The 25434-nt window shown below is 44.2% G+C and overlaps 1 protein-coding gene across 1 annotated transcript in view; it reads right to left on the bottom strand.

The window, feature by feature from the left end:
* Nucleotides 1-208: 208 nt before the first annotated feature.
* LOC109676915 (uncharacterized) overlaps nucleotides 209-25434 on the bottom strand; it is a 41702-nt gene continuing 16476 nt past the window's right edge. Inside the window, 4 exon segments of the mRNA XM_074053477.1 lie at nucleotides 209-4023; nucleotides 4026-5233; nucleotides 6515-6575; nucleotides 7101-7227. Of these exon segments, the coding sequence (XP_073909578.1) occupies nucleotides 3800-4023; nucleotides 4026-5233; nucleotides 6515-6575; nucleotides 7101-7227 (1620 nt within the window). The 3' untranslated portion in view covers nucleotides 209-3799.

The raw sequence follows: 25434 nt of genomic DNA, 5'->3' as shown, positions 1-25434 counted from the left end.
CTTCAACAGAATTGAAGAACAAGGTAGAACATGTTCTGCCTGGAAGTGAGGGGGGTATGCACATATGAATAATTGAATAAACAATAATAAATAAATAAATAAATAAATAAATAAATATTTTAGTCTCTGAAAAGAAAAAAAAAGAATTAATTAAGAATTTTGGGTATAGAGGAAGATGAGACCAGAGATCGCAGAAATGACATCAATCTAGATATTGATCTAGAGGGTAACTCATGGCTGCTTCCATTCTTACTTAAACTTGCCATGAAACAATTTCAAGAATTCTCTTTGCTTCTCCAAGTCTCCTCATCACTGAAGTTTCAAACTAAAAAATTAAACTCTTTCATGCAAGTCATGGAAGAAAATTCTGAACTTCTTCACTACAGTGGAATGTTATGGCACAACAATACTACCAAGGCAACAAGAGGGAAGCAGTTCAGGAAGCAGCCAGCTTCATTCAGAGATCACAGGGAGCCACATTCAGAAGATAAAATGTGTTCCTCCTGAGCCTGTAATCCCAGCTCCATGGGGGCAGGCTGGAGCACTGAGTTGCAGGTCAGTCTTGAAACACAGTGAAGACCCTGTCACAAACAAAGGAAGAAAAACATTCCTAAGCATGGGGACCTCTCTCGCTGTGCAGGGGTAGTCTGGGTGACTAGAGTCTGGATAGTGAGTAAAGGGGACCTGAGTAGCCAGGAAATGTTCATTCTATGACCCCCACACATACTGTCCTCTCCCTTTTCACACAAATTCTCAATTCTCACCAAGGACCAAACACTCACTGGGAGCCACTTTAAAACTGTGACTTATAATATCATTTCTGACATATCTTCACATATAAAACATATGGTATTTGCTCATCATCAACCAATTCTGTATCACTTAACTGGGTTTTCAATTCAACTATGATACCACCCAGAGTTAACAGATCCTGTAAGGTCAGGGCTCAGTTCCCCACATTGTCCCCACTGCAGATGCCAGTCCCAAGCATGTGATTTCATCATAGGGTAACCAGTCCCTCTCATGAAGCTCTCAAGGGGTCTGCAGTATAATGTCATTAGCATGAACTCAGGTGTTGTCTGAAAAAGAGTTGGTTATGAACAACCAAAAGCATTCCTATCACTCTGCAAACTCCAAGGTCTCTAGGACCTCAGACCCACATGTTAGAGGGCTAAGAGATCAAATATATTTCCATTATACCACAGACCTGCAGAAACTATGAAGTTCAGAAAGCATTTGTTCCACTGGCAGAACCCAAACCTGTCTTTCTGTGCCCAACACTCAGATTTTCTCAGTGTGCACAACTTGCATACTGACTCTGGCAACTCTGTGGAAACACCAAAGCACTGACAGTTCAATTTTACTCAACCTTACTGTCCTGGTAAATAGGAATGAGAAAAGAAACCGAGTCTCCTTACTGTGAGAAGAAACATCTCACTGCAATTGGATGGTGTGTCCTGCCCTTTACCCTGCAATCTAAGTCAAAACCAGGCAAAGGCTAAACATTCTTCACCTTTCTCACCTCCCACAGGTCTCTGATTTCTGACCACTCACAGTCTAGACAGCACACAACCCTATTTTTACTGTCACACACAGGACTGGTAACCTCAGGGACATGTCCTTTGTCTAGGAACTGATGCTTCCCCTCCATCACCCTCCTCTCCTTTCTTTCTCCTGTTTGCTCATCCCTAGAAAGCACAGCCCTGCTCGGCCTTGCCCTTGAGACCCTGCAGACCTTGCAATTGGGGCTGTCCCACTTTTTCACTCAGTCAGGTTCTGATGCCATCTGCATATCCTTTGTAAACACTGTCTACACACAGGAAAGGAGGACACTAATTATGACATAGAGAGCTGCATCTCTTCTTCTGCTCCCCCATGCTCCCTTTCCCATGAGGACCATGTGAGAAGTCCCTGAAAACAAGGGATTTCTTGCTGTTCTCTGAAGGCCTGGCTCAGGACCAGGACACAGTGGAAATGCCAATTCCACCATCAGGAAACTTGGGGCACTCAGGTCTGTTGCTGGGATAGGGACACACACATGAGGATCACATGAGGGAACAAAAGCTGTCTGGTCACAACCGTCTAAATTGAAGAGGGAAAAGCAACAGGACACAAAATGGTGGCTTCACTAGACACACAGAAGATGAGGGGGAAAGAAATTGTCACAATATCCCTATGTTGAGCCATCAGCCCTGGTCCAGATCCCATGAGGGGCAAAGCCAATGCTCACTGCAATGTATGGGTAGCAGATGGCCGCACAACAGTCACACCCAATGACCATGAGCAGGCTGAAGTCAGATTATCACAATGTGAAGGAGAAGGAACTGTGTTCATCACAGGCCACAGGACGGTGGAGTGAAGAGGGCACTAGGATGGCCAACATGCAAGAGGTGATTGGATCAGCAGGAAAAACTCTGAGATGGAGAGGGTGCAGAGGATGAGGGACATGGGTGGGAGTCTGTGCTCAGCCCAGAGAACAGCCATGATGAGTGCATTCCCAGAAGTGTGCACAGGGATCAGCAGGTAGGGTGGGAAGAGGAGTGGTGGCAGCTACCTTTGAAATGCCCAGGAAGCCAAGAAGGAAGAATAATGCCCTGGGCTCCAGCCGCATTTGTGACATCAGACCTCAATAAATGCATGGTGAGCACACAGATTCTTGCATGGATCAAATGACAATTTAAGAACTCTAAGGGATTTTTTGGAGAGGGATGAGTTTGAACTCAGGACTCCATGCTTACAAAGCAGGCACACTTATTGGTTGAACCAGTCCTCCAGTCAATTTTGGTATGGTTATTTAGGAGACTGGACCTTGAGAACTATTTGTTCAGGATGGCCTGAAATCTCAATCCTCCCGATATCAGCCACCAAACTAGAAAGGATAACTGGTGTGAGGAATAAGCACCCACTTCAGTGGGAATTTCTTAGGTTGTCAGGGATAATAACATGTGCAAAGTGATTGCTGAGAAGTGTCCTAATTCTGTCAGAACTCTCATGTCAATCACTCTCTGCAGATTGGTCTTGGCCAGGGATCTGACACTCTAAGACACTAAAGTCTCTGGGCATAGTGACATACACCTGTTAATTCATTAGAGGTATACACACCAGAATGGTGAGTTTGACACTTGCCTGGGTGAAGTTAGTGAGACACGTTCTCAAAAGGAAATAAAAGGGTAATGGGTATAGCACAGTGGTGGTGTGCTTGCCTAACTAGCACACGGTCCTATGTTGTGTTCAATGTCTAATACAAGGAGAGCATAGGAAAGGGGAGGGGAGAAGACTTAAAGATATTACACTTATGCACAATTGTCTAAACCTCAATATAATTATGTCACTTCAATAATTATTTTTCTACACAAATTACTTTGAATGAAACTCTTTATATCATTAACATTTGTAGCAGTCAATTGAATGAGGAATTTTTATGGGACTTTGAAATTACTTATTGCCACTGAGAAATTTCTTTTCCACACTCACAAATTTTGGGCTAGAGTACATCTCACATGTGTACCATTAGGACACTTGTCCATCTCTTGTAATCAAGGCATGTTGCCAGAGTATGTTCATGTATATCTGTGGAGGGACTTATATTGATGTAATTCCTCACACAATACATTTTCTTGATTGCGAGTAAGATGATGATATTTAAGTGTTCTATAAATATAGGCAATTTCCCCAATGTAAGTAATTGCATTTTTTCTACAGGACTTGGAAGAAATTAAGTTCTTGCCACGTCTTCCATACATAGGGTTTTCTCTCCAGTGTGAATTCTTTCATGTAATTTATGAGAACCAAAATCAGTTTAGGTCTTCCCACACTGATTACATACATAAGGTATCTTTCCAGTGTGAGTTCGTACATGGCGTCGAAAGCTACTTGGATAAATGAAGGCTTTCCCACATTGCTTACACACATATGGGTTCTCTCCAGTGTGACTTCATTCATATATTTGAAGGTATTTTAATGAATGCAAGGCCCTTCCACATTGCCTGCATTCATAGGGTTTCTCTCCACTGTAATCCCTATATGGCACTGAAGTGAACTATGATGCGCAAAGGTTTTCCCACATTCCTTGCGTTCATAGGGTTTTTCTCCACTGTGAATCCTTTTATGCTTTAGAAGTGAATTGTGACGCACAAAGGCTTTTGCACATTCCTTGCATTCAAAAGGTTTCTCTCCGGTGTGAATTTGTTCATGTCTCTTAAAGTTACTATGATCAGAAAAGGCTTTCCCACATTGCTTGCATTCATAGGGTTTCTCTCCTGTGTGAACTCGTTTATGTCTCTGAAGAGAACTATGATCTGCAAAGACTTTCCCACATTCCTTGCAATCATAGGGTTTCTCTCCAGTGTGAACTCGTTTATGTTTCTGAAGAGAATTATGATCGGCAAAGGCTTTACCACATTGCTTGCACTCATAAGGTTTCTCTCCACTGTGAGTCCTTTTATGGCATACAAGTGAACTGTGACTCACAAAGGCTTTCCCACATTCCTCACATTCATAGGGTTTCTCTCCACTGTGAATCCTTTTATGGCATAGAAGGGAACTGTGACTCAACAAGGCTTTCCCACATTCCTTGCATTCATAGTATTTTTCTCCACTGTGAATCCTTTTATGCTTTAGAAGTGAATTGTGACTCACAAAGCCTTTTGCACATTCCTTGCATTTATAGGGTTTCTCTCCAGTATGAATTTGTTTATGTCTCTTAAGGGACTGGGCTCGACCAAACACTTTATTGCATACTGTACACTTGAAAGGTGCTCCTCCAGGGTGGGTTACCATATGTCTATGAAAATCTGTGACAGTCATGAAGCCTTTCCCACACTGCTTACACATATGCACTTTCTCTCTAGCATGAAGTTTTGCATGTATCTGAACATAGTTATATCTGCTGAAAGCTTCTCCATATTGCTTACATTTGTAGAGTTTCTCTCCACTGTGAGTACTTACATGTTTCAGAAACCATTCAGGGTGACTGAAGGCTTTCCCACAATCCTCACATGTATAGGTCTTCTTTGTATATTCCTCATACTTGCATGATTGCTGTTCAGTATGAACTGTCACAGCCACATTTGAAGATGAAGCACCAGTGAGGACTTCTCTACAAACAGGACTTTCCCATGGTTTTACTCCAGTGGGAGTTTTCCTGTTCACTGTAGGATCTGAAATCCAGGTGCAGATTTGTCCACACTGACTCTCTTCTGAGGGTTCACAAGGTCTCTTGACTGCTTCACATCTGTGCAAAAAGAGAAGCACATTACTAAGATTTTGATTATTATTTAAATTACTGGCTGTATGCCCTCTTAACAAATTTGAATCATGAAATTTGTTAATACCTTACTCAGGTATTAGGGTCATAGCTCAGGTGATCGAGCACCTGCCTAGCAACCATGAAAGTCTGTGACAAATCTCTAAAACACACACAGACACACACACGCACATCCCCCCCACACACACACAAGAAGGGGTTTTGGAACACAGTATCAAGGTACCTATTTTGCAAGCACTGAATGTCTGTTATCACCTGTTCACATCTCAGACTGTATATCACTCAGTCTGGTCTCAAACACATGGCTCATGTGTATCAGCCTGTGACAACCATAAATTACAGGTACCTGCTACCAACCCTGAATCCCTATGTAAATTTTTAAAACCATTACTATGAATTAATTTCATTTAGGAATTTCATACAAATGTATTCTTTACGCAGAATTCATGGGAGTAAAGACACTGTGTATTTTGAAAGGTTTGCAAATGTAAAGTAAGATAATATGAAGACATCCTAAACACAAACTTATTTTATTTTTGGCAGTACTGTGGGGTTGAACTCAGGGAATTGCACTTGATAGGCAAGCGCTCTACAACTGGAGTCACTCAACTACCTGTTTTTGCTTTGATTATTTTTTTGGGGTTGGGGAGGAGTAATATTGGGGATTGAAATTGGGACTCTGAACGTTCAAGAAAGTTGCTCAATTGGAGTTGGCTGTTTTTGAGATATTGTCTTTCTTTATGCGCACTAGTCTGGACCACAGTGCTCTTCTTTGTGCTTTCCTGGAATGCATATGTGAGCCATGTGCAGAGCCTCTGCTTGAGACAGGGAGATCACAGAAATTATTGTCCAGGCTGACCTCAGAGAGCAGTGCTATCTCTAGCTCCCAAAGAGTAAGACTGGCTTGAGCCCTGGTGCCCAGCTGCAAAATTCAATTTTGTATCACACACACTTTATATGCAAACTCTGAAAGTAAAGTCATACTTCCATAATTTTTAGAATGTAACAAAATTTGTGTACACTGAACCAAGAGATGTGTGGCATACAATCAGTTTTCAATAGTAGAACAGTTCAGATTTTGATTATTTCTGTAATATATGGTTAACCTGTATGTAGTTTGAGGGAAAATCTTCTGAGATTAAATCAATTTTGAAGCTGAACTTTTTATATCATTGACTTGCTTTTAAAATTTCTTGGCACTGCAGTATACTGTGGACACACTGCTTTATTTTGCTGAGTACAAACTACCTTAGATTTTCCCTGCAGCTTTGGTAGTCACATTCAATGTTTTTGTCTTTCTCTTTTTTCCCTAAAATGAGAACAGAAAAAAAATCATTATTGAAGTTCTATCAATTATAGGCAGATTACCATTGTATAATGAGACCATGCTTGTAGGTTCACCAAATTTTATTTACTTTTCTTGTTCTTTTTATTTTTTTTTAACTGATATGGTGGTTACACTCAGGGCTTTGGGCATGGTATGCAGGAGCTCTACTACTTGATCCACTCTGCCAGGACTTTTTGTTAATTGTTTTTGATTTTATGTGTGGGGTGGATGGAAATACTTCTATTTATGCTTCCCCCTTATATCTGGGATGACAGGAGCACACCACCGTGTCCATTCATTGGTACATATGGGGTCTAGAGAACTTTTGCTCAGGCCAAGCTCAAACTGTAATCCTCCTGATCTCTACCTCACAAGTAGCAAGTAGAGGCTTGGAACATCATGCCCAACCCAATTTTCCCTTCTACATGCCAAACTATGGAACAGCACAGATGCCCACAAATCACTGGTTCTCTCGCTGACTCATTAAAGAAACACTGTCACCCTTACCTACAGCATCCAGGTTCCTCAAAGTTTCCCACATCACATCTCTGTAGAGAGTCTTCTGTGAAGGATCCAGCAAGGCCCACTCCTCCACGGTGAAGTTCATAGTCACATCCTCAAAGGTCACTGGCTCCTGAAACATCACACAGATTTCCAGGAGGAAGAATGAGAGTCACAGCACTGGAAATCTACATTCTGTTCATGAGCAGACCACTTAATGTGGTTCTCCTTATGGGGTCACTCCATGTCCTTCTCTCTCCAATCTTCACCTCCATCCATACTCACACCCTGTCTCACAGCAATTCTGTTACTACTTGAGAACTCTGAGGTAAAACAACAGCAGAATAGAATCACCCCAACCTCTGTACACTAGGTCTATAGCATCTCTCATGATAAAGTCCCGCTACATAGTGAGCACAAGAGCATAACCACCAGCCGCCCAGAGATGGCATGTTCTTACTAATGCCTGAGAACAATGTTTGACCTTTGCCAGTATATTGGATCTACATAGGGATGGATGTCATCAGCTTGACAAGAGGGTGCAGTGTTCCAAAGAGTTTCTGTGAGTAATATGCTACTTGTTTAACTCTGAAAGGCTTGTAAGTTTCTAACTTGCTCAATAGAGTGAGCCCAACTGATTGACCCACAAAATACACACTGGACAATGATCCTCTAATGAGCTGGTGTAATAATAGTTAACACAGCTTTTCTCTTTTGATGCTGGGGTTTGAACTCAGGTCTTTTGCTTGCTAGGCAGGTACTCTCCTACTTGATCTACTCCAAATATAGTTTTAATTGTGTTGGGCATTTTGGAGCAAGGATCTCAAAAAATTATTTGCCCAGGCTGGCTACAAATCACAATCCTCCTGATGACTGCCTCCTCAGTGATTGCAGGCATAAGCCACTGCTGTTTGGCTTTATTTAAACATCTTGTCACAACTGTGCTTTCATTATTTAGATAGTTTTAATTTTTATTATTCTTGTTATTTGGTCAAAACTTCTTAGTTCTTACACATGAATAAGTGGACTTGATATTAAAAGAAAAGCGCCATTCATATGGCAAAAACATGGGGATACAAATGGGAGGGGGATTATGTTTCATATAAAATGTAAGGCCACCTGGGAAACCTGAACAATGCCAGATGTGACCAATATAAGGAAGACATATTTTATAGAAATGCTGTCTAATAACACAAAAATATATCACTTCAAGTGTTGGCGAATCACGTGATACACACATTCATGAATGGTAAGATGATAAATACATATACTTTCAGTTTCTATACTAAATTTGATTTTGCCCATTGCCTACACAAGAGCATTTTCCCCTCTGTAATAAAAATCTATTAGGCATTACCATTTAGGTATAAAAATCAAGAATAACATTGCCGACATCATCAAGCATGCACATGTGCGCACGCACACACACACCCCAACAAAAATAAGTTGAAGCAATCAAACTACCTGGGACAGTGAAATGATCCATGTAAGCACAGCCTCAGACACCATTATATGTGCAATTATAAATCAATGACAGCACAAGCAAAACCTTTCTGCAGAACCTAACATTACATGTATGGTAGTATTAAGTCTCAAAACTCAATAGGCAAACCAAGTAAAACTCTGTGACAGACACAGGGTAAAAGAATAAACCATGTTCAATAACCCATCCTTTGTAACCTCTGGGTGCACAGCAGGAAGAGAGAACACACCCACCATGTCACTGTGGCCTACATATTCATCTGCATGTGACCCTATTGTGTTTATATTTTCATTTAAATTTAGAATTAAAGAATATTTTTCGAATGTTCTGTTTCTATCGACCTCTTCATTCTATTCAATAAGATTCCAAGCAAGAAATTCTCCATCTTACACCCAAGTTATCAAGAAAATTATTATTGTTTTTGTAAACAAGGTCTTTATAAATCTCCCAGGGTGGCCTGGAAATTGAAATCATCTTGCCTCAACCTCTATTGTCCTGGACTATAGGTGGGCACCACCAAGCCAGGTACCAAAAAATGTTAAAAGAAGAAAGAAACTTCTATTTTGCAGAAACAAGACTATAGAAAGGAACTAGAGGGAAACGACACACAGAAGCAGCCTGATTCACCCACAGTTGATAAGGGACACACATTCAGAAAGTTAAACAGGGTTCCTAAGATTAGAGATCACCTGTCACTGTGCAAAGGCAGCCCATGGTGGCCTATTTCCAGGGGTGACAGAGGACAATATGACCAGCCCCAATATTTCACTCTGAGACTTTCCAACATCCTCCTTTCCCCTCCTCCCAGCGAGAAAATGCTCCTCCTACACAGAGTCAGATCTGTACATGAACACTCTCCCATAGGTGTCACTTCTGACACCTAATGTATGCTTTTTACTGCATGCCAACCAATTCTCAAACACAATTCAAGCCTCCTGTCCCAGAGTTAGCAGAGATCCCACAAGTTCAGTGCTCCATTCAACCATACTGTCCCCACTGCAGGAGGCAGGCCAAACATGTACTTCTTCAAGCCTGTTCACCATTCCCTGATCTCAAAGTAATCTGGGGTGGCACCCTGAGTGACTACATTTTCATAAATTCAGATATTGCCTTATAAACAAAGACACATATAAACACAGACATTTCTATTGCTAGGGAATTCCAAGACGTTAATGTTCTCTGTGCTAAAACTGGACAAAGACAAAACAAAATTTTTATGACACTCTACACCAACATGAAGCCTCCAAACCATAAACAGTTTCTCCAGCTCACTTAACCTGATAGTGAATATTTCTGTCTGTCCTTAAGGATTTGTCACTTGGCACAAATGACATGCTGTCCAGAACAACCACCTGCATGCAAAACAACAGCTGAAAATACTGAGTTTTACTCAAGCGCTGGAATCATATTTAAACAGCAATGGTTAAAGAATTCCCTCTTCACAAAGCTTTCTGTTTTGGGGAAGCACCAAGAGCAAGAAAACACCTGCCTGGGAACTCAGGGGAAGACCACTTTTTTTAACCTGCATTAAGGACATACTTTTCAAATACCCACTTTCTGCATCAAAAGCATTACTTCAATTGATCAGCAGAAACAGAACTCTTAATAAAAACTTTCCTGAACTTTCTCTCCTTTCAGGCCTCTCATCTTTGACCAACCCAGCCTAAGCCAGCATATGAGCCCTCCTTTATTGTCATCCTAAGGACAGGTGACCTCAGGGACACGTTCCCTGTCCCAGGAGCTGATGCTGCCCCTCCATCACTCTCCTCTCCTCCTTTCTCTTCCTCTTTGCTCCTCCCTAGAAAGCAAGGCCCATGCACTTGGGGCTGTCCCACCTCTGCAATTAGCTCAGGTCCCGCCGCCATCAGCGTTTCATTTGTAAACACTGTGTGCACACAGGCCAAGGACGACACCAACCATGTCAGAGGGACCCGATTCCCCTTCACATACACCCAACATGTCCCCTAGGTCCCTTTCACATGAAGGCCATGGTGGATGTCCCCAGAACTGAGGTATTTCCCACTGGCTCTCAGAAGACTGGACTTAGGTCCAGTTTGCAGTGGAGATGTGAATCCAACATTAGGAAACTCGGAGCTGTGGGCGCGGAGGGGCTCCAGCGGGGACAGGAAGTTGGGTCCTGGTGGCGGCCTCGCCCGTGGAACAAGGGGACAAGGGGACTCTGCTCAGCGCTGACTGGGCTCAGGCTGGCGGCCCTGTTGCTCCACAGCTGCCTCCAGCCACTCTCAACAGCCCTGCCTGCCCCAGCTCACAAATCCACCTTCAATGCTCACCATTCTTGGCTGCCGGGGTGTCCTGCTGTCCCACACCTGCTCCTGGCAGAATGTGAGCCATTGAACATTTCACAACTGTCAGGTTAGGGACACAACAATGGTGGCAGAAAGGAAGCTCACTGACTAAGAAATCAGAGGCCAAAGGCATAAATGTATTTCCTTTATACAAAACTTATAGAAATGATGAAATTCATAAACCATTGTTCTCCAGGCATCATCCAAAGGTGCCCTTCTGGGTCTGACCTTCACACTTTCTCAATGGGCACAACTTGCATTATGACTCCACCAACTCTATGAATGTAAAAGCAGTTCAATTTTACCCAACCCTGCACTCCTGGTAAGTACCAACAAGAGAAAGCAAAGGAATCGAGTCCTGTCATTGTGCAAGGAAACACCTTCTCACTTTACTTGGATGATTTGTCCTGCCCTTCAACCTTTAAATCTAAGAGAAAACTGGGCACAGGCTGAGAAAATGTTCCTGTCCTCCCTTCTGATCTCTGATCTCTGTCCACACATAGCACGAGCTAGAAAAAGATGCCACCTTTACTGTCACCATAAAGACAGGTGACTCAGGGACACTTCATCTGTCCCCGGAGCTGATGATGTCCCCTCGTTGCCCTCCTCTCCTCTTGTTTAATCCTCCTTAGACAGCACAGCCCTAATCAGCCTCACCCTTGACACCCTTGACCTTGCACTTGGGGCTATTCAGCCTCTTCAATAAGCTCAGGTCCTGCCTCCATCTGCATTTCATTTGTAAACGCTGTCTACACACAGTCCAAGGACAACACTAATTATGTCAAAGACCTGAACCTCCCCTTCCACTCTGCCATCAAATATGTCCCATGGGGGATACCGCCGGGTGTCCCCGGAATTGAGGTATTGCTTGCCCGTTCTCAGAAGCCCAGCTCAGAACCAGATCATGGTGGAGACACAGCTCCCAACATCAAATCTATGCGTTCAGGGATTGGGAGACGGGGATCCCATCCTGCTCCTGAAGTCAGTGGTCACAAAGTGACAGAAACTGAGCCACCAGACAACTCACAAATGCCAAGTCAGCTGTACAACTAGCAAGGCAGAAAGGAATCTCCTGAACCTATCTCAGCCAGGGCTCCTGACTGGACAGCTCCAGTGGCCCTGATTGGCAAGTGCTCAAGCTGAGTGACAAGAGGAGAGAGATGCCTACCTGGAGAGGAGGCAGAAAGACACAATTTATCCACAGCTCCTCCTGGGCTTCCTTATAGGCCTGGACCTGGCCACACCTGGGGGAAAAGTGCATTGAAGCCGACCTTCCTCCTGGCTCTCCAGAACGGCCTCCTGATCTTTCTGAACTGTGCTGGAAGTGGAGGCACGAGGGGGAATTTCAGACTCTGGCCAATGAAGACATCCTTGGCAACGGCAACAAAGGCAAGCCAAGCCAGGTCAGGCCCCACTGGAACAAGAGGAAAGGTCTGGTATCACACTGAGAAATGGGACATGAGGCAGTGGCTTCATGGACAAGGCTTTGTCAGCACATTTTCTAATGATTACCTATTTTCAGCCAAGGAAAGAAAAATAGCAACAAGGGACTTTAATTACCCAATGCATGGGGAAAAACTAGTTATATGGCAGCAATATCCTACAAAGGAATCCAGAGGAAGAAAAGTAAACATTGGAACCAGCTCACACAGGCAGCCTCTGCAGCCTAGTCAAAACAAAAACTGGAAAAAAATTCTAGTTTAATTGAGAAGATTAAACTCAAGTAGCTCAAGTGGTACAGCACCTGCCTTGCAAGCACGAGGCCCTGAATTCAATCCCCAGTACTTCAGACCTACAGCACCAGAGTAATCCATTCCTGGGCTGAGGCAAGGACCCCTAAGAATATCACTCTGGATGTCTTGGTGCATGCACTCCTTCCAGTGTCCTTCAAAATCTTAAAAGTCTCCAGAAGGAAGCTTCACTTGAAGTCACTTAAGGTCTCACCAAGGTAAACTGTCAAATTCATGAACTCTTTCTTCCAGGGCAATACATGAATGAAACCTTCTCCAAGGTCTACCTTTATAGATTATCTGAACCTACTCAATTTAGATTGATCAGAGCACCTCTAACCATGGAAACACCAAAACAATGTCCAGAAAACAGTTTCATGACAACCAGGATCCATCTCAAAGATCAGAACCTCCAAATGCATCTGCTTGGGAGTTTCCTGCTCTCCACAGCTTCCCACTGTCACTCCTGTCCTCCTTCTGATCACATGGAGGCCACATGAAGGAAAGACAGCCAGCTGTCTGGGAAGCACCAAGGGGACTTCATGGTCCTCCCTTTGCAGACTAAAGATGGGCCTCAGCCAGGAATCACTGGCCTCTAACCTGAGCCCCTGACTCCAATTTATTCAACCACTTGACTGCAACATTGATGGGTGAAATGAGATGAGAAAGCCGAATCTAATTCTTTGCATATGAAATGAGGACGATCTTACTTTCCTTCAAGGATGGTGAATACATAGAGGTGTTGGAAAATTGGGACCTCCAGGTGAGACATGCAAGGCCTTTACATTGCCTTGTCCTATGCTCCTGTTCCATGGAGCTGTTATCTTTTTTTCATAAACTGCTGATTAAGTATTGCCTGAGTCTCACTACTGATTTTAGCAATTAGCAAACATGAAGGGGTAGGATTGTGAAAGTGTGACAATGTACCCATGTTGTACAGAAATGTGTGTACTCTCAATACACAATGCTTTGACTGCCATCTGATGCCAGTGTGGTCTTGGGGACTGAGTCCATAAACCTTTAGCATGTGACACCAATGAGAGGTACTTTCAGAATTCAGTGGAATTTTTGGATACAGTCCACTGTGGATCTCTTCAGACTGTTGGTATAGAAAGAGCCCACACATTTGAGTCAGAACTGTACTGGATAAACACAGCTTGCTCCCTCACTCCCTCTGTGCAATAGGGAACAGTGCTCATTCAACCTCTGGAGTCAGTCACAAATCTGATTACAAACCACATTTGAGAAACTCACACCTATGACAAAACACCCTGGATCTCTGCCAAACCTCTACAATTTAGTCTCTTCCCACCAGCTACAGAGAACTGTGTACACACAGGAAAGTGGCTACATATGCATGCTTAAAACCAAACCAACACTTTGGAATACTGGAAGTATATCTTCCAAGTTGGTGGAGGCCTTGCTATCATTCAACCATTACACTTCTACATTAAGACCCATTTGAAAATATTTAGGATCTCCCACAGTCTAGAAAGAAACCCTCCAAGTGCCCTTCACTGTCATGCATGACCTTGGGCTCTTCCTGTGTGCCTTCATGCCCCAGTACTCCCTCAACCACTTCCAACTGGCCAAGCTCAGTGAACTCAACCTGGTCCCTAAACAAAGTGGCCCCACACTTTCCCTGATCCTTCGCACTCACTATCATCTCTACCCAGAAATCTTTCATCCCCTTGCTTCCTCATCTGAATCAAAACTACACATTCCTTAGGTCGCACTTTAGACATCACTACCTCCAAATGCCATTTCTAAGCCCCGGTCTGGGCTGCTGAATGGCCCCGTGGTCTTGCAGACAACGGGTCTCCTCCAGGGCACTGACTACTCTAATAGCCTCCCAGGAAGAACCCTGAAAAGCTCAGGGCAGAGGATACCACTGTTCATAGTCATAGTTCACTCCCAGACCTACAATATTTCTATAGCAAATGAGCATGAAACTCACATTTGCTGAGCCCCTGAGAAAACAAGATCACGATGCTTTGAGAACATGGCTGGGATTATAAACCCTAGGGTGCTTTGGGGATGGTTCTGAGTATGAAGAGACGGAAATCCAGAAATACAGATTGGAGACAGGTGGTGATTGTGCTTAAAGGCCCCAGGGAAGGAGTAGTACTGAGTCCACAGGAGCCCAGGTAAAAGGGGCATCCCACAGGGTGAAGCTAGATTCCACTAGGAATGAGGGAGCCATGACATTTATGTCCTCTAACATCCAGAAAGGTAAAATTGCCCTAGATCTACATTTGTAGGGAAACAGAATTTGCCTCATGTATGTTCACCGTGTGTTTGCCCAATTCAGCAGAACCTGGAAAGGACTGAGAGGGAATCAGATCCTAGGTCAAAATGACAATACTGGGCCTCATGATGTCACCATTTATTGATGCTCATGGTATCACCAGTGATTATGGTAACCAGAAACCCAAGAGGGAAGGTATCTGGGCTCAGGCAGAGGGATGCAGTGGAGATGGGCTATGGGGCATGATGTATCTGACAGATCTACTTCTCTGCACCTGGTTGTTGCTCCACCTATCATTTTGATACAGTTGAACTCCCTTGAAAATGCCTAAGTTTGGGGAAAGGCTTGTGGAGTTGGACAAGTGACAATTATGCTCTTGCTAACATCAAGGTTTGCAAATAAATGATTGGAATATGAGGATATAATATTCATTGCATATAGGACATGTGGCAGAGAGTAAGTGATTTGTGTGACAATTGTGTCCCCTCCCATTCCCTCTAGTAGCACATATTTTTGCCAGGTCTACAGTACTCATTCATTTGAGATAATTCTCTGTGCCAGTGACTTCATGAGACATAGAAGTAAACCAGATCCTCCTAACTTTGAGAAGTCTCAATCCAGGGCTGAGAACATGGCCAAAGTGGTGGAGCACCAGCCCAGCAATCACAAGGACTTGAGTTCAAACCCCAGTACAAGAAGAAAAACCTTCTCAAGCTATGGGGATATGACCACAGACCACAGTGATAATAATAGGGCGGTCAAACTGGTAGGAAATAATTGTGAACACAGCCAGGTGCCAGTATCTCAGGCCTGCATTGTGAGCTATGCAGGACACAGAGATCAGGAGGATTTCAGTTTGAAGCCACCCCACAGAAATAGTTCTTGAGATGCTATCTTGAATAAAACCATTATAAAAATATGGCTGGTGATTTGGCTCAAGGTGGAAGTCCTAAGTTCAAACCATAGTACAGCAAAAAATAAGCAAACAAAACAAACAAGAACCTATGAATATGATAGATAGTAAGGTTGAGGGAAATACACAGTTTTACACATATTTATCAAGCACTTGATCCCAGAAAATAAACTTAGCTGGTGGCTCACTGGTGGCTCCCACCTGTGATCGTTGCAATGGAGGAGGCTGAGATCAAGATGATTGCAGTACAAGACCAGACTGGGAAAATAGTTTGGAAGATCCTTAAAAGAAAAAAAAAAGAAGGAAAAGAAGAGAAAAGAAATTGAACATCAACATGTGGCTAATGAAAAAAAACAAAAAAGGCTAGCAGCCAGCCATGGTGGTGCACACTTATAATCCCAGCACTCAGGAAGCTGAGGCAGGAGGATTACGAGTTCAAGGCCAGTCTGCATACATAGACAGATCCTTGCTCAGAAACAAAAACAAAGTGGAAATGAACAGACAATTCAAAATCAAGTATTGGTAAAAATGAACAAAATTTGGAACAAGGAGGATGTGCAAGAGCAAAACAGAAAATGAAAAACTGGCAATAATGACAAAGATCTTGGATCTCTTCAAATAAATTTTAAAAAACCTTTCACATAATGCTTTTATAAATTTGGACTATAGATGAACACATGTTAGAAAAATATAAAATTCCAAACTTGATACAAGTGCAATGAGGGTTTCTCGCCAGTGTGAGTTTGTTCATGCTTTTGAAAGTGACTAGAATCAACAAAGCTTTTCCTGCACTGCTTTCATGCATTGGATTTCACTCCTAAAACATCCCAAAGATTTCCAGGGGGAAGAATGAGACTCACAGCACTGCAAATCTACATTCAAGCAGTTCACGTGATGTGGTGCTCCTTCCACAATCAATTCACGTCCCGATCATCCCAATCCAGACTCACACTGTGTCTCACAGTGATTCTGAAACTACATTAGAACTGTGTGGTGAAGCAACAGCACAGCAGGATCACCCCAACCTCTGTGCGCTGGGTCCGCAGCACCTCTCATGACAAGGTGCTACTCTGAGCGGAGAGCATTAACAGCAGCCATCCTGAGAGGAATTCTCACGAATGCCTGAGGACAACGCTCAACCTTTGCCAGTACAAGGGAACTACCACAGGGATGGAGCTCATCAGCCAGAGTGTAAAGAAGGGCTCAGTGTTCCCAACAGTGTATGTCCACAATATGCTGCTTGTTGAACTCACAAGGCTTCAAAGTTTCTGCACACTCAATAGATGGAACCTACCTGATAAACCCTGAGGAAAGCCCGGAGCCCCATGTATTATGACCAGGAAGGCCAAATACAAGGAGGAGGACTGGTACTTGTCTATCAGCCCTTTACTACCACAGACCTACTCAACTGGAAGCATCATATGCCCTCCTTCACAGGAAAGCCTGAGGCTCTGATTGATCTGATGCAATCTACCATCCAAACTCACAAACCACCTGTACAGACCGTCAACAGTTCTCCAGATGCTATTCAAGATTCCAGGTGTATGGGCTGAAGATAACCCCCCAGGTCTGGCCTGAAATGTGCCTCCAGTAGTGGTAGAATTAAAGCTGGGAGTCACCCCCCTCCCCCACCCCACTCAGCCAGAAACAATACTTCATTCTTTGGAAGGCCCAAGTTGGAATTCAAAAAAACTTTGACAGACTCTTATTATGGGAACCTCCGACCTTGTCAGTCACCCTGGAACACACCCTTATTACCAGTCCAGAAACCAGGGACTGAGGATTTCAGGCCAGTTCAGGACCTCCGGGCAAAAATTCAGCAACTGTCACTTTGCACACCATAGACCCAAAGCCACACACACTTTTAGGCCTTGTTCCAGCTGAGGCAGTTTTTTACCTGCCTACATCTTAAAGATGCAGTTTTCTGCATCTGCCTGGCACCACAGAGCCAGCCCGTTTTTGCCTTCCAATGGGAAAACCGTGACACTGGGGAAAAGGGACAGCTAACCTGGTCTCTGTTGCCTCAAGGTTTCAAAAATTCACCCACTATTTTTCGGACTGCCCTGGCATCTGTCCTAAAAGCCTTTTTAGCCACCTAGCACAGCTGCATGCTCCTCCAGTATGAAGATGACCTTCTACTGGCTGGCCAACTCGGGAGGACTGCATGGAAGGGACATGCCTTCTCCTTCCTCTTTTATGGGAGGCAGGTTATAAAGTCTCTAGGAAAAAGGCCCAGATTTGCCAAAGCACTGTCAGATACTTTGGTGTCCACCTGTCCCAGGGGCTATGCAAGCTCGGCCCTGAGAGGAAACAGGCTGTATGTTCCATCCCAGCCCCTAAGACCCAACTGCAGACAAATCAGAAAATTTTGGGGAGCTGCAGGTTTCTGTCAAATCTGGATCCCTAACTACTCTCTCTTAGCCAAACTCCTCTATGTGGCCACAAAATGGGGAGGACAGGAGCCTCTGGTATGGGAAAGGCAACAAGAAAAAGACTTTAAACAATTAAAAAGGCACTCACAAACACCCCTGCTCTGGGCCTGCCAGATGTGAGGCCCTTCTTCCTATATGTACATGAGAGTCTGGGAACAGCTGTAGGAGTCTTGACCCAGCTGCTGGGATCCTGGCACCACCCTATTTATCAAAGCAACTTGATGGGGTTTCTCAAAGCTGGCTGCCCTGTCTATGGGCTACCAGAGCTATGGTAACAGAAGCAGATAAGCTCACCCTGGGGCAAGAACACAAAGTCAAGAGTCCCCTACTCTGTCCCAACACTTATGGAGTATAAGGGAAATTATTGGCTGACTAACTCTCAGATGGTCAAATACCAGCGTATGCTTTGTGATAACCCACACATCTGGCTAGAGGTTGTTAAGACTCTAAACCCAGCTATTCTATTGCCAATTGACTCTGCTCCCCCGAAGCATGACTGACTGCTTAGATGTTATGGATGAGGTTTTCTCAAGCCAGCCAGATTTACCCGATCAGTCAATCAGCAATCCAGATGTTGAATATTTCATAGATGGCAGCAGCTTTCTCCAGAATGGCACACTCTTGCCTGGATATGCGGTGGTAACTTTGGAGTCGGTAATTGAGGCACATTTGCTGCCAGTAGGGACTATTGCACAAAAGGTTGAACTTGTTGCCCTCATGTGGGCACTCCAGCTTGCTGCAAGAGTACAGGTGAACATATATACTGACTCTAAATATGCTTTCACAACCATTCGTGCTACCAGGATTTTGTATAAAGCAAGAGGACTCATTAACTTAGGAGGAAAAAGTATCAAGTATGGGCAGGAAATCCTTGAACTGCTAGATGCTGTGTGAGCACCTAAACCTGTGTGGCAATTACGCACTGCTGAGGGCACCAGAAGGGAGATACAACAATTGCTCAGGGAAACTGAAAAGCTGATAGGAAAGCCAAAAAGTGGCCCTCATGAGGGAACCAGCAACAACTGTTCTGACAGCTGCCTTTTTCCCATGCTCCTTGGCTGAATGGGACCCACAGTACACAACACAAGAACAACAATGGTTTAAGACTGAGGGAGGAAATTTTCTACCAAATGCATCATGGAAATTTACTGATAATTGTATTGCTATCCATGAGACACTGGCCCCTACATTTGTTAAACAGTTCCATGAAGGAACTCATTCAGGGAAAACAGCCCTTGAGACCACACTGGCCCATATTTTTATGCCCCTAGTCTCTCCAGCATAACTAAGACAGTATGTAAGAGATGTGCCTTATGTGACAAGGTCAACCCCAGACAAGGGCTAAGAGCACCCCCTTGTGCCAGAGTGTTGGTGGAACTCCCCCGGAAGACTTAATCCTGGACTTCAGTGAAATGCCATGAGTTCAAGGATACAAACATCCATTGGTGTTTGTTTGTTCCTTCCCAGAATGGGTGGAAGCCTTTCCCACACAAACTGAAAAGGCCCTGGAGATGGCCAGAAGTCTATTAAAGGAAACCATCCCTTGGTTTGGAACACCTGTGTCTACTGGGTCAGATAATGGGCCAGCCTTTGTAGCTGAGGTGGTACAGCTAATGGCAAAGGGCTTAGGAATCACCTAGAAGCTGCACATGGCCTACTGCCCCCAGAGTTCAGGAAAAGTGGAGCATATGAATAGAACCTTAAAATCACAGTTAGGGAAACTGTGTCAGGAAACCCATCTGCAATGGGATCAATTACTGCCTATAGAATTACTAAGGATTAGATCTAGTCCCACGAAAAGTACCGGGCTCTCACCCTTTAAAGTCCTCTATGTATGCCCATCCCCCTTAATGAAGGGCATAAGGGAGAACCTTAAGGAAATAGGTGACCTCACCCTGAGGCAACAGATGCAGGCTCTCGGGTGAACTCTTTCAAAGATTAATGACTGGGTCTAGGAGAGACTTCCCATTAGCATAACAACTCACACACTCCCATACAGGCCAGGACATGCAGGAATGGAATACCCAACTATTAAAGCCTCATTGGAGAGGCCCTTTTGTTGTTATTTTGTCTACTCACATGCACCTCACAAAAAGTAGCAGATTGCTCTTTGGAGAACCACAGTTGAGTCAAACCAGCTTCTCTCAAGTGGGAGTGAATCCCTCATCCGGCTTCACCATGTAGGATCACCCTCCAGAACCTGAGTACCCTCCCTCAGCAGAACTCCACTTCCCAGGAAACAACAGGGGACCAAGAATGGCAGGCTGACTGCACTGAACTAGTCACTCCCCAGAAGGTGTCTAGTCTATGCATGGCAGAAGCTTGAGAAGTCGACTCCCCAATGGAACAAATGGACTGTTTTATACCACTTATCTCTCTGTGATGCATTGTCACCCCTTGTTTGTATCTGTTGCTGTAATTCTCACTATAGTCTTTGCCATAGGCTTGGCAGAAACTGACCCCTGCTGATTGGTCTCATGGTGAAAGGTTTTTATTTGCTTTCTTGTATCTCTTTAGAAGGATACACAATTGCTGTTTATTGTTACTGATGTGGTTTCCTTTCATGGCCTCTGCCTCCTCCTGTGACCTATATATGCACACTACAATGGCAGAAATATTGTCACTAGGACTTTGCTATTCTATACTTACTATTCCTGTGCAGGGACTGTCATTGGGTCATGCACTCACAACCATATCATCTATTCAGTGTGTTCCCATAGTAATCAGTGTATTTGCTTCAACCATACTTTCTGCCCTCGGGAGCAATGGTTACAGATCAGGAGTGTCCAAAATCCTGGGAACCTTATCAGCCGCACCCAGGTGTTTAGCCCTGACAAACCACTGTCAGTGTTCTTTGATGCATGTGCAGGCATAGACAAGGGTTGATGTGGAAGTATAGGCTGTAGATATGAGGGACCACCTTGGGAATGAGCCTATACATCAAACATTAAGTATATATGTGGAGGAGACAACTCTTAGCCCTGTGATGATGTGGGTTCTTATTTTTGCCCTTATTGGGGTTGTGTTTCATGGGCCACATGGCAAAGGGATAAATATACAGCCCTCCTTCACAAGGGTAAAGCTGCCCCTGACTGCACCTGTGGCACCTGTAACCCTGTAAACTTCACTGTACTTAAGCCGTCCGATTGGACTTGGGGACATGTAATTAGCATAAGGATAGATGGAAAGGGCCTTGACACTGGGAGTGTGATGCACCTCAAATTAGTAACTATTACCCATGAGAGCTGTTCATACCAAGTTTTCCACTGCTTTTATGAGGAGATGAGGAGTGAATTTTCCATCTCTGCCAAAGCTAAAAACTTGTTACTCTCATTGGCTGAGTCTACACCCTGCATACTAAATGTCACTTCATGCTATGTTTGTGGAGGGACCAACTGGCCTTGGGAAGCAAGCTAGACCCATGGGAGTCTTTTAATGAGACTGCTTTTCCAAGACACAGGAAAGGCACCTGGGTCCTAAAAAGTTCCATCATCAGAAATAATAGTATCTCCTGCTCAGGAGGCGAATTTTCCACCTCAGTGGGGGATTTAACTTGTTTAGGACAAAAGCTTTACAATGATACTGCCCAAGAGACCCAATGGAGGAGAGCTCAAAAACATACAGAACCCCATTCCCACCCACTGGCCAACTTTTGTAACCTCCAGAGAGCATGGAACAATTTTACCACAAACACAAATTGGCAGGCACCCAGGGGGCTATACAGGATCTGTGAGAAACAAGCTTACACAGTGCTACCTAGCAGCTGGTTTGGATCTTGTGTGCTAGGCTCAATCAGACCATCTTTCTTCTTGCTTCCCCTCAGAAAAGATGAAAAACTGGGAATCCCCATACATGAAGAAAGGTTAAGTAGACAAAAATGGGGTGCTTTACATATTGGCTATCGAAAAGATGATGAATGGCTTCCAGAGTGAATTTCCAATACTATGGTCCTGCCACTAGGGCAGAAGACAGGTCCTGGGTCTATCGCACCCCTATACATACACACACATACATCCTAATGATGTGTTTGGAGGACGGTGTTCTGCCTTAGGTGGGTTCAAAACTCTGATAGGAGCAATAGGCCTAATTCTAGGAGTAAGCGTAATATTGTCTTGTCTGGCTCCCTGCTGCTATGGCCTATCAGGACTATTATGGAGGTCATTATAGAAAAACAAAACAAAACAAAACAAAACAAAACAAAAAAATGGCTGCACATGTAATGATGCTATGCAAATACAAACCCCTAGATCAAGATGATGCTCTTTGACCCTGGGTGGGTCCAAGCATCAAAGGGGAAAATAATGTAGCAAGAAAAAAAAAAGGGGAGGCCAGAAAAGAAACAGACAGGCTGTGTTCTGAGGATGAGACAGGGGGAGGGGATCACAAAGCAGAGAGAGGTAAAACTTAAAGAATTGAAACATGAAGGTCACATAGCACTGGAGAAATGAAATAGCCAATGAAGTCACATACAGCCATATGTGGGTTGAGCTTTCCTTTCTGCTTCTGTAACCTGCTTGCAAGGGTATAGAAGGTGAGACCCCTTTGTTCTGGGGTCTCAGCCTTTGGACACGAGTCTGCTGGGTCTGTGCCAGCACAATAAACATTGCTTCCTGCTAATCTGCCTCAGAGTCCTTTCTCTCAGCTCATAATTTCTTGCAACAGTTTTCCTCAGCTATCTTGTCACAGTGAAAGAAAGCTAACACAATTCACTATTGAAGACACTATACTATAATATAGGGACTAACTTGTAGACCACAGGGAAAGAAAATGGTCTTCAGTGGGTCCACAAGTGAACAGAAAACTGATTTACAATAGTCACAGATACTGCACAGCAGTAGAAGTCACTATCTTCTATGTAAATACAGAGGGCAGGGACAAACTAGAATATACTTTTTGGAAACATGCATGTATTCTTTTCCACAGAAAACAATAAAATTATACATTAAAACAGGACATACTGCTGGGTGCTGGTTGCTCCATTCTGTAATCCTAGCTACCTGGGAGGGGGGTTAAGAGGTTCACAGTTGCAGGACAGCCCAGGCAGATAGTTTTCAAGCCCCTATCTCCAATATAACCAGAGAAACAGGGCACCTGTAGCTCACACCTCTAGTCCTAGCTACTCAGGAGACTGATCAGAAGGATCATACATTGAAGCCACTCGGGGCAAATACTTCTCTAGAATTGTTTCAGAAAAAAAACCAACACAGAACTGGCCTGGCAGAGTGGCTCAAGTGGTAGAGTGCCTGCCTAGCAAGCATGAGGACCTGAACTCAAACCATTCTACTGCCAAAATAAATGAATAATTAATTAAAGAACAAAATGGACTAGAGGTCTGGTTCAAGTGGCAGAGCACCTGCTTTGCAAAGTGCAAAGTCCTCTGTTCAAGGCCAGTCCCACCAAAGACAAAAAGGGTCCATGTAGAAATATAAAACTTGGATGCTTTGGCAAGCAGTAGTTAAACACCTTTGGGATGAAAAAACAGAAAAAGAAAAGGACATAAGAAGCAGAAATATATGGGAGAGGCTGGATCCAGGATGGCAGAATAGAGATGCACCCTGGAAACTCAGGGAACAATTCCAGCTCAGTGAAGCTCTGACACCTGGTGCATCCCATGGGGTACAGTTTAGGACTCTAGACACAAAATAACTCTGCTGAGGTCAGCATTGCTTTCCCCTGTTGAGAAGTGTGTCAAAGTGATTTTTTAGCTTGCTTTCCACTCCAACTTCTTTTGTGGAACCTGAGGGAAATTAAAAGAAGGACTTGTAGTGACCCACACCCACCTCAATACCTGGTAGAACTCAACCTCAGAAAAACTGGAGAAGTGTTTCCAAGCAACTTGCCTAGGAGGAATGGAGTGCTCTACCACCTGAGCTTTTCATTTCTATTGCTTATTTTGTGCCACTGCGGTTTGAACCCAGTGCCTCCCGCATTGTAGGCAGGCACTTTTACTGCTTGAGCCATTCTGCCAGCCCTTTTTTGAGACAGGGTCTCTCAAACTATTTGCCTGCTCCTGGCTTCCATCTGTGATACTCCTGATCTTTTCATCCTGAGTATACAGGATTACAAGAGTGAGCCACTGGATGGCGGCTAGAGGGAGGAAGCAGAAAGCAACCCTCCTATAGTGAAATCTTGGAGAGATGCTGGAGACACACTTTGCAGGCATAATCACTGAGAAGAGGCAAAACTTTGACCCCTCCACACCTCCAGCCGGAGCAGAGAATCTCCACTTCACGTTAAATGGAGAAACCAGGAGGGACCCCAGGCTGCCAGTCGCCCACGCCCAGACGGCTTGGGAAGATGCGGACCAGGTGAGCTTCATGGTGCTGCGGTACTCCCACAGACAACCCTGGGCCAGAGCAGCATAGCCCCCTGGACAGACTGACTCCCAACTGGGGGAAAAAAAAAAGAGAAACTGACTAATAAGCAATAAGAACAATAAAGAATTGGGGTAAAGAGGGTGGGGCGCACTGAGGGCCAAAGATTGGGGGAAGGGAATCCTTCGTGGAACTATAAATAAACAAGCCAGGCGGGCGGAGAGGCTCCAACAGGAGTGGGGGCGCATGCCCAGCAACCAGGAGCAGGAAAGCTTGTGAGAGTGGTGGAGGGAGGAAAACTCCACAGGAGAGGAGGGAAGACTCACTTCCCACGTGAGCTGTAAACAAACATGGAGGCTGGCAGGAGCAGCAGCACCGCCCTAGTAATCAGGAGCAGGAAAGCATGTGAAAGTGGAGGTGGGAGGAAAACTGCACAGGAGAGGGGGGAAGACCCACTTCCCACATGAACTGTAAATACACACACAGGCCTAAGAAAGTGGATGCAGTGTCACCTTCCCCAGTGCTTGGAAAGGGAAAAGCTTGTAGCAGAGGCTCACACACAGGAGAACTCTGAACAAACAAAGCCTGCAGGGCCAGATGAGTGCTAAGCTCACCCCAGAGATCTGCATAAATAATGCCTCCAGCAACAGCAGGCTGACAGCAGCAGGCAGGCAAGCCACAGCCACAGATACCATTCTCAGAACTGCCTCCAGAATCTTTTTTTTTCTTTTTCTCCCTACCTTTGATGGGAGAACAACTGAATTTACACTTGAATTACACCTGCATGCTGAAAAACTTACTGAAACTGTATTGCATTTGAACTTGGGACACTTGGTGGGGTTTTTTTTTTTTTTTTGGTGTGTGTGTGTAGTTTTGTTCTACTTTATGTGTCCCCTTTGATGAGACAACTACAG

Source organism: Castor canadensis, chromosome 14, assembly GCF_047511655.1.
Source record: "Castor canadensis chromosome 14, mCasCan1.hap1v2, whole genome shotgun sequence".
NCBI lineage: Eukaryota > Metazoa > Chordata > Mammalia > Rodentia > Castoridae > Castor > Castor canadensis.
Note: the sequence above shows the minus strand (reverse complement) of the source record. Positions and strands in the feature narration are given on the sequence as shown.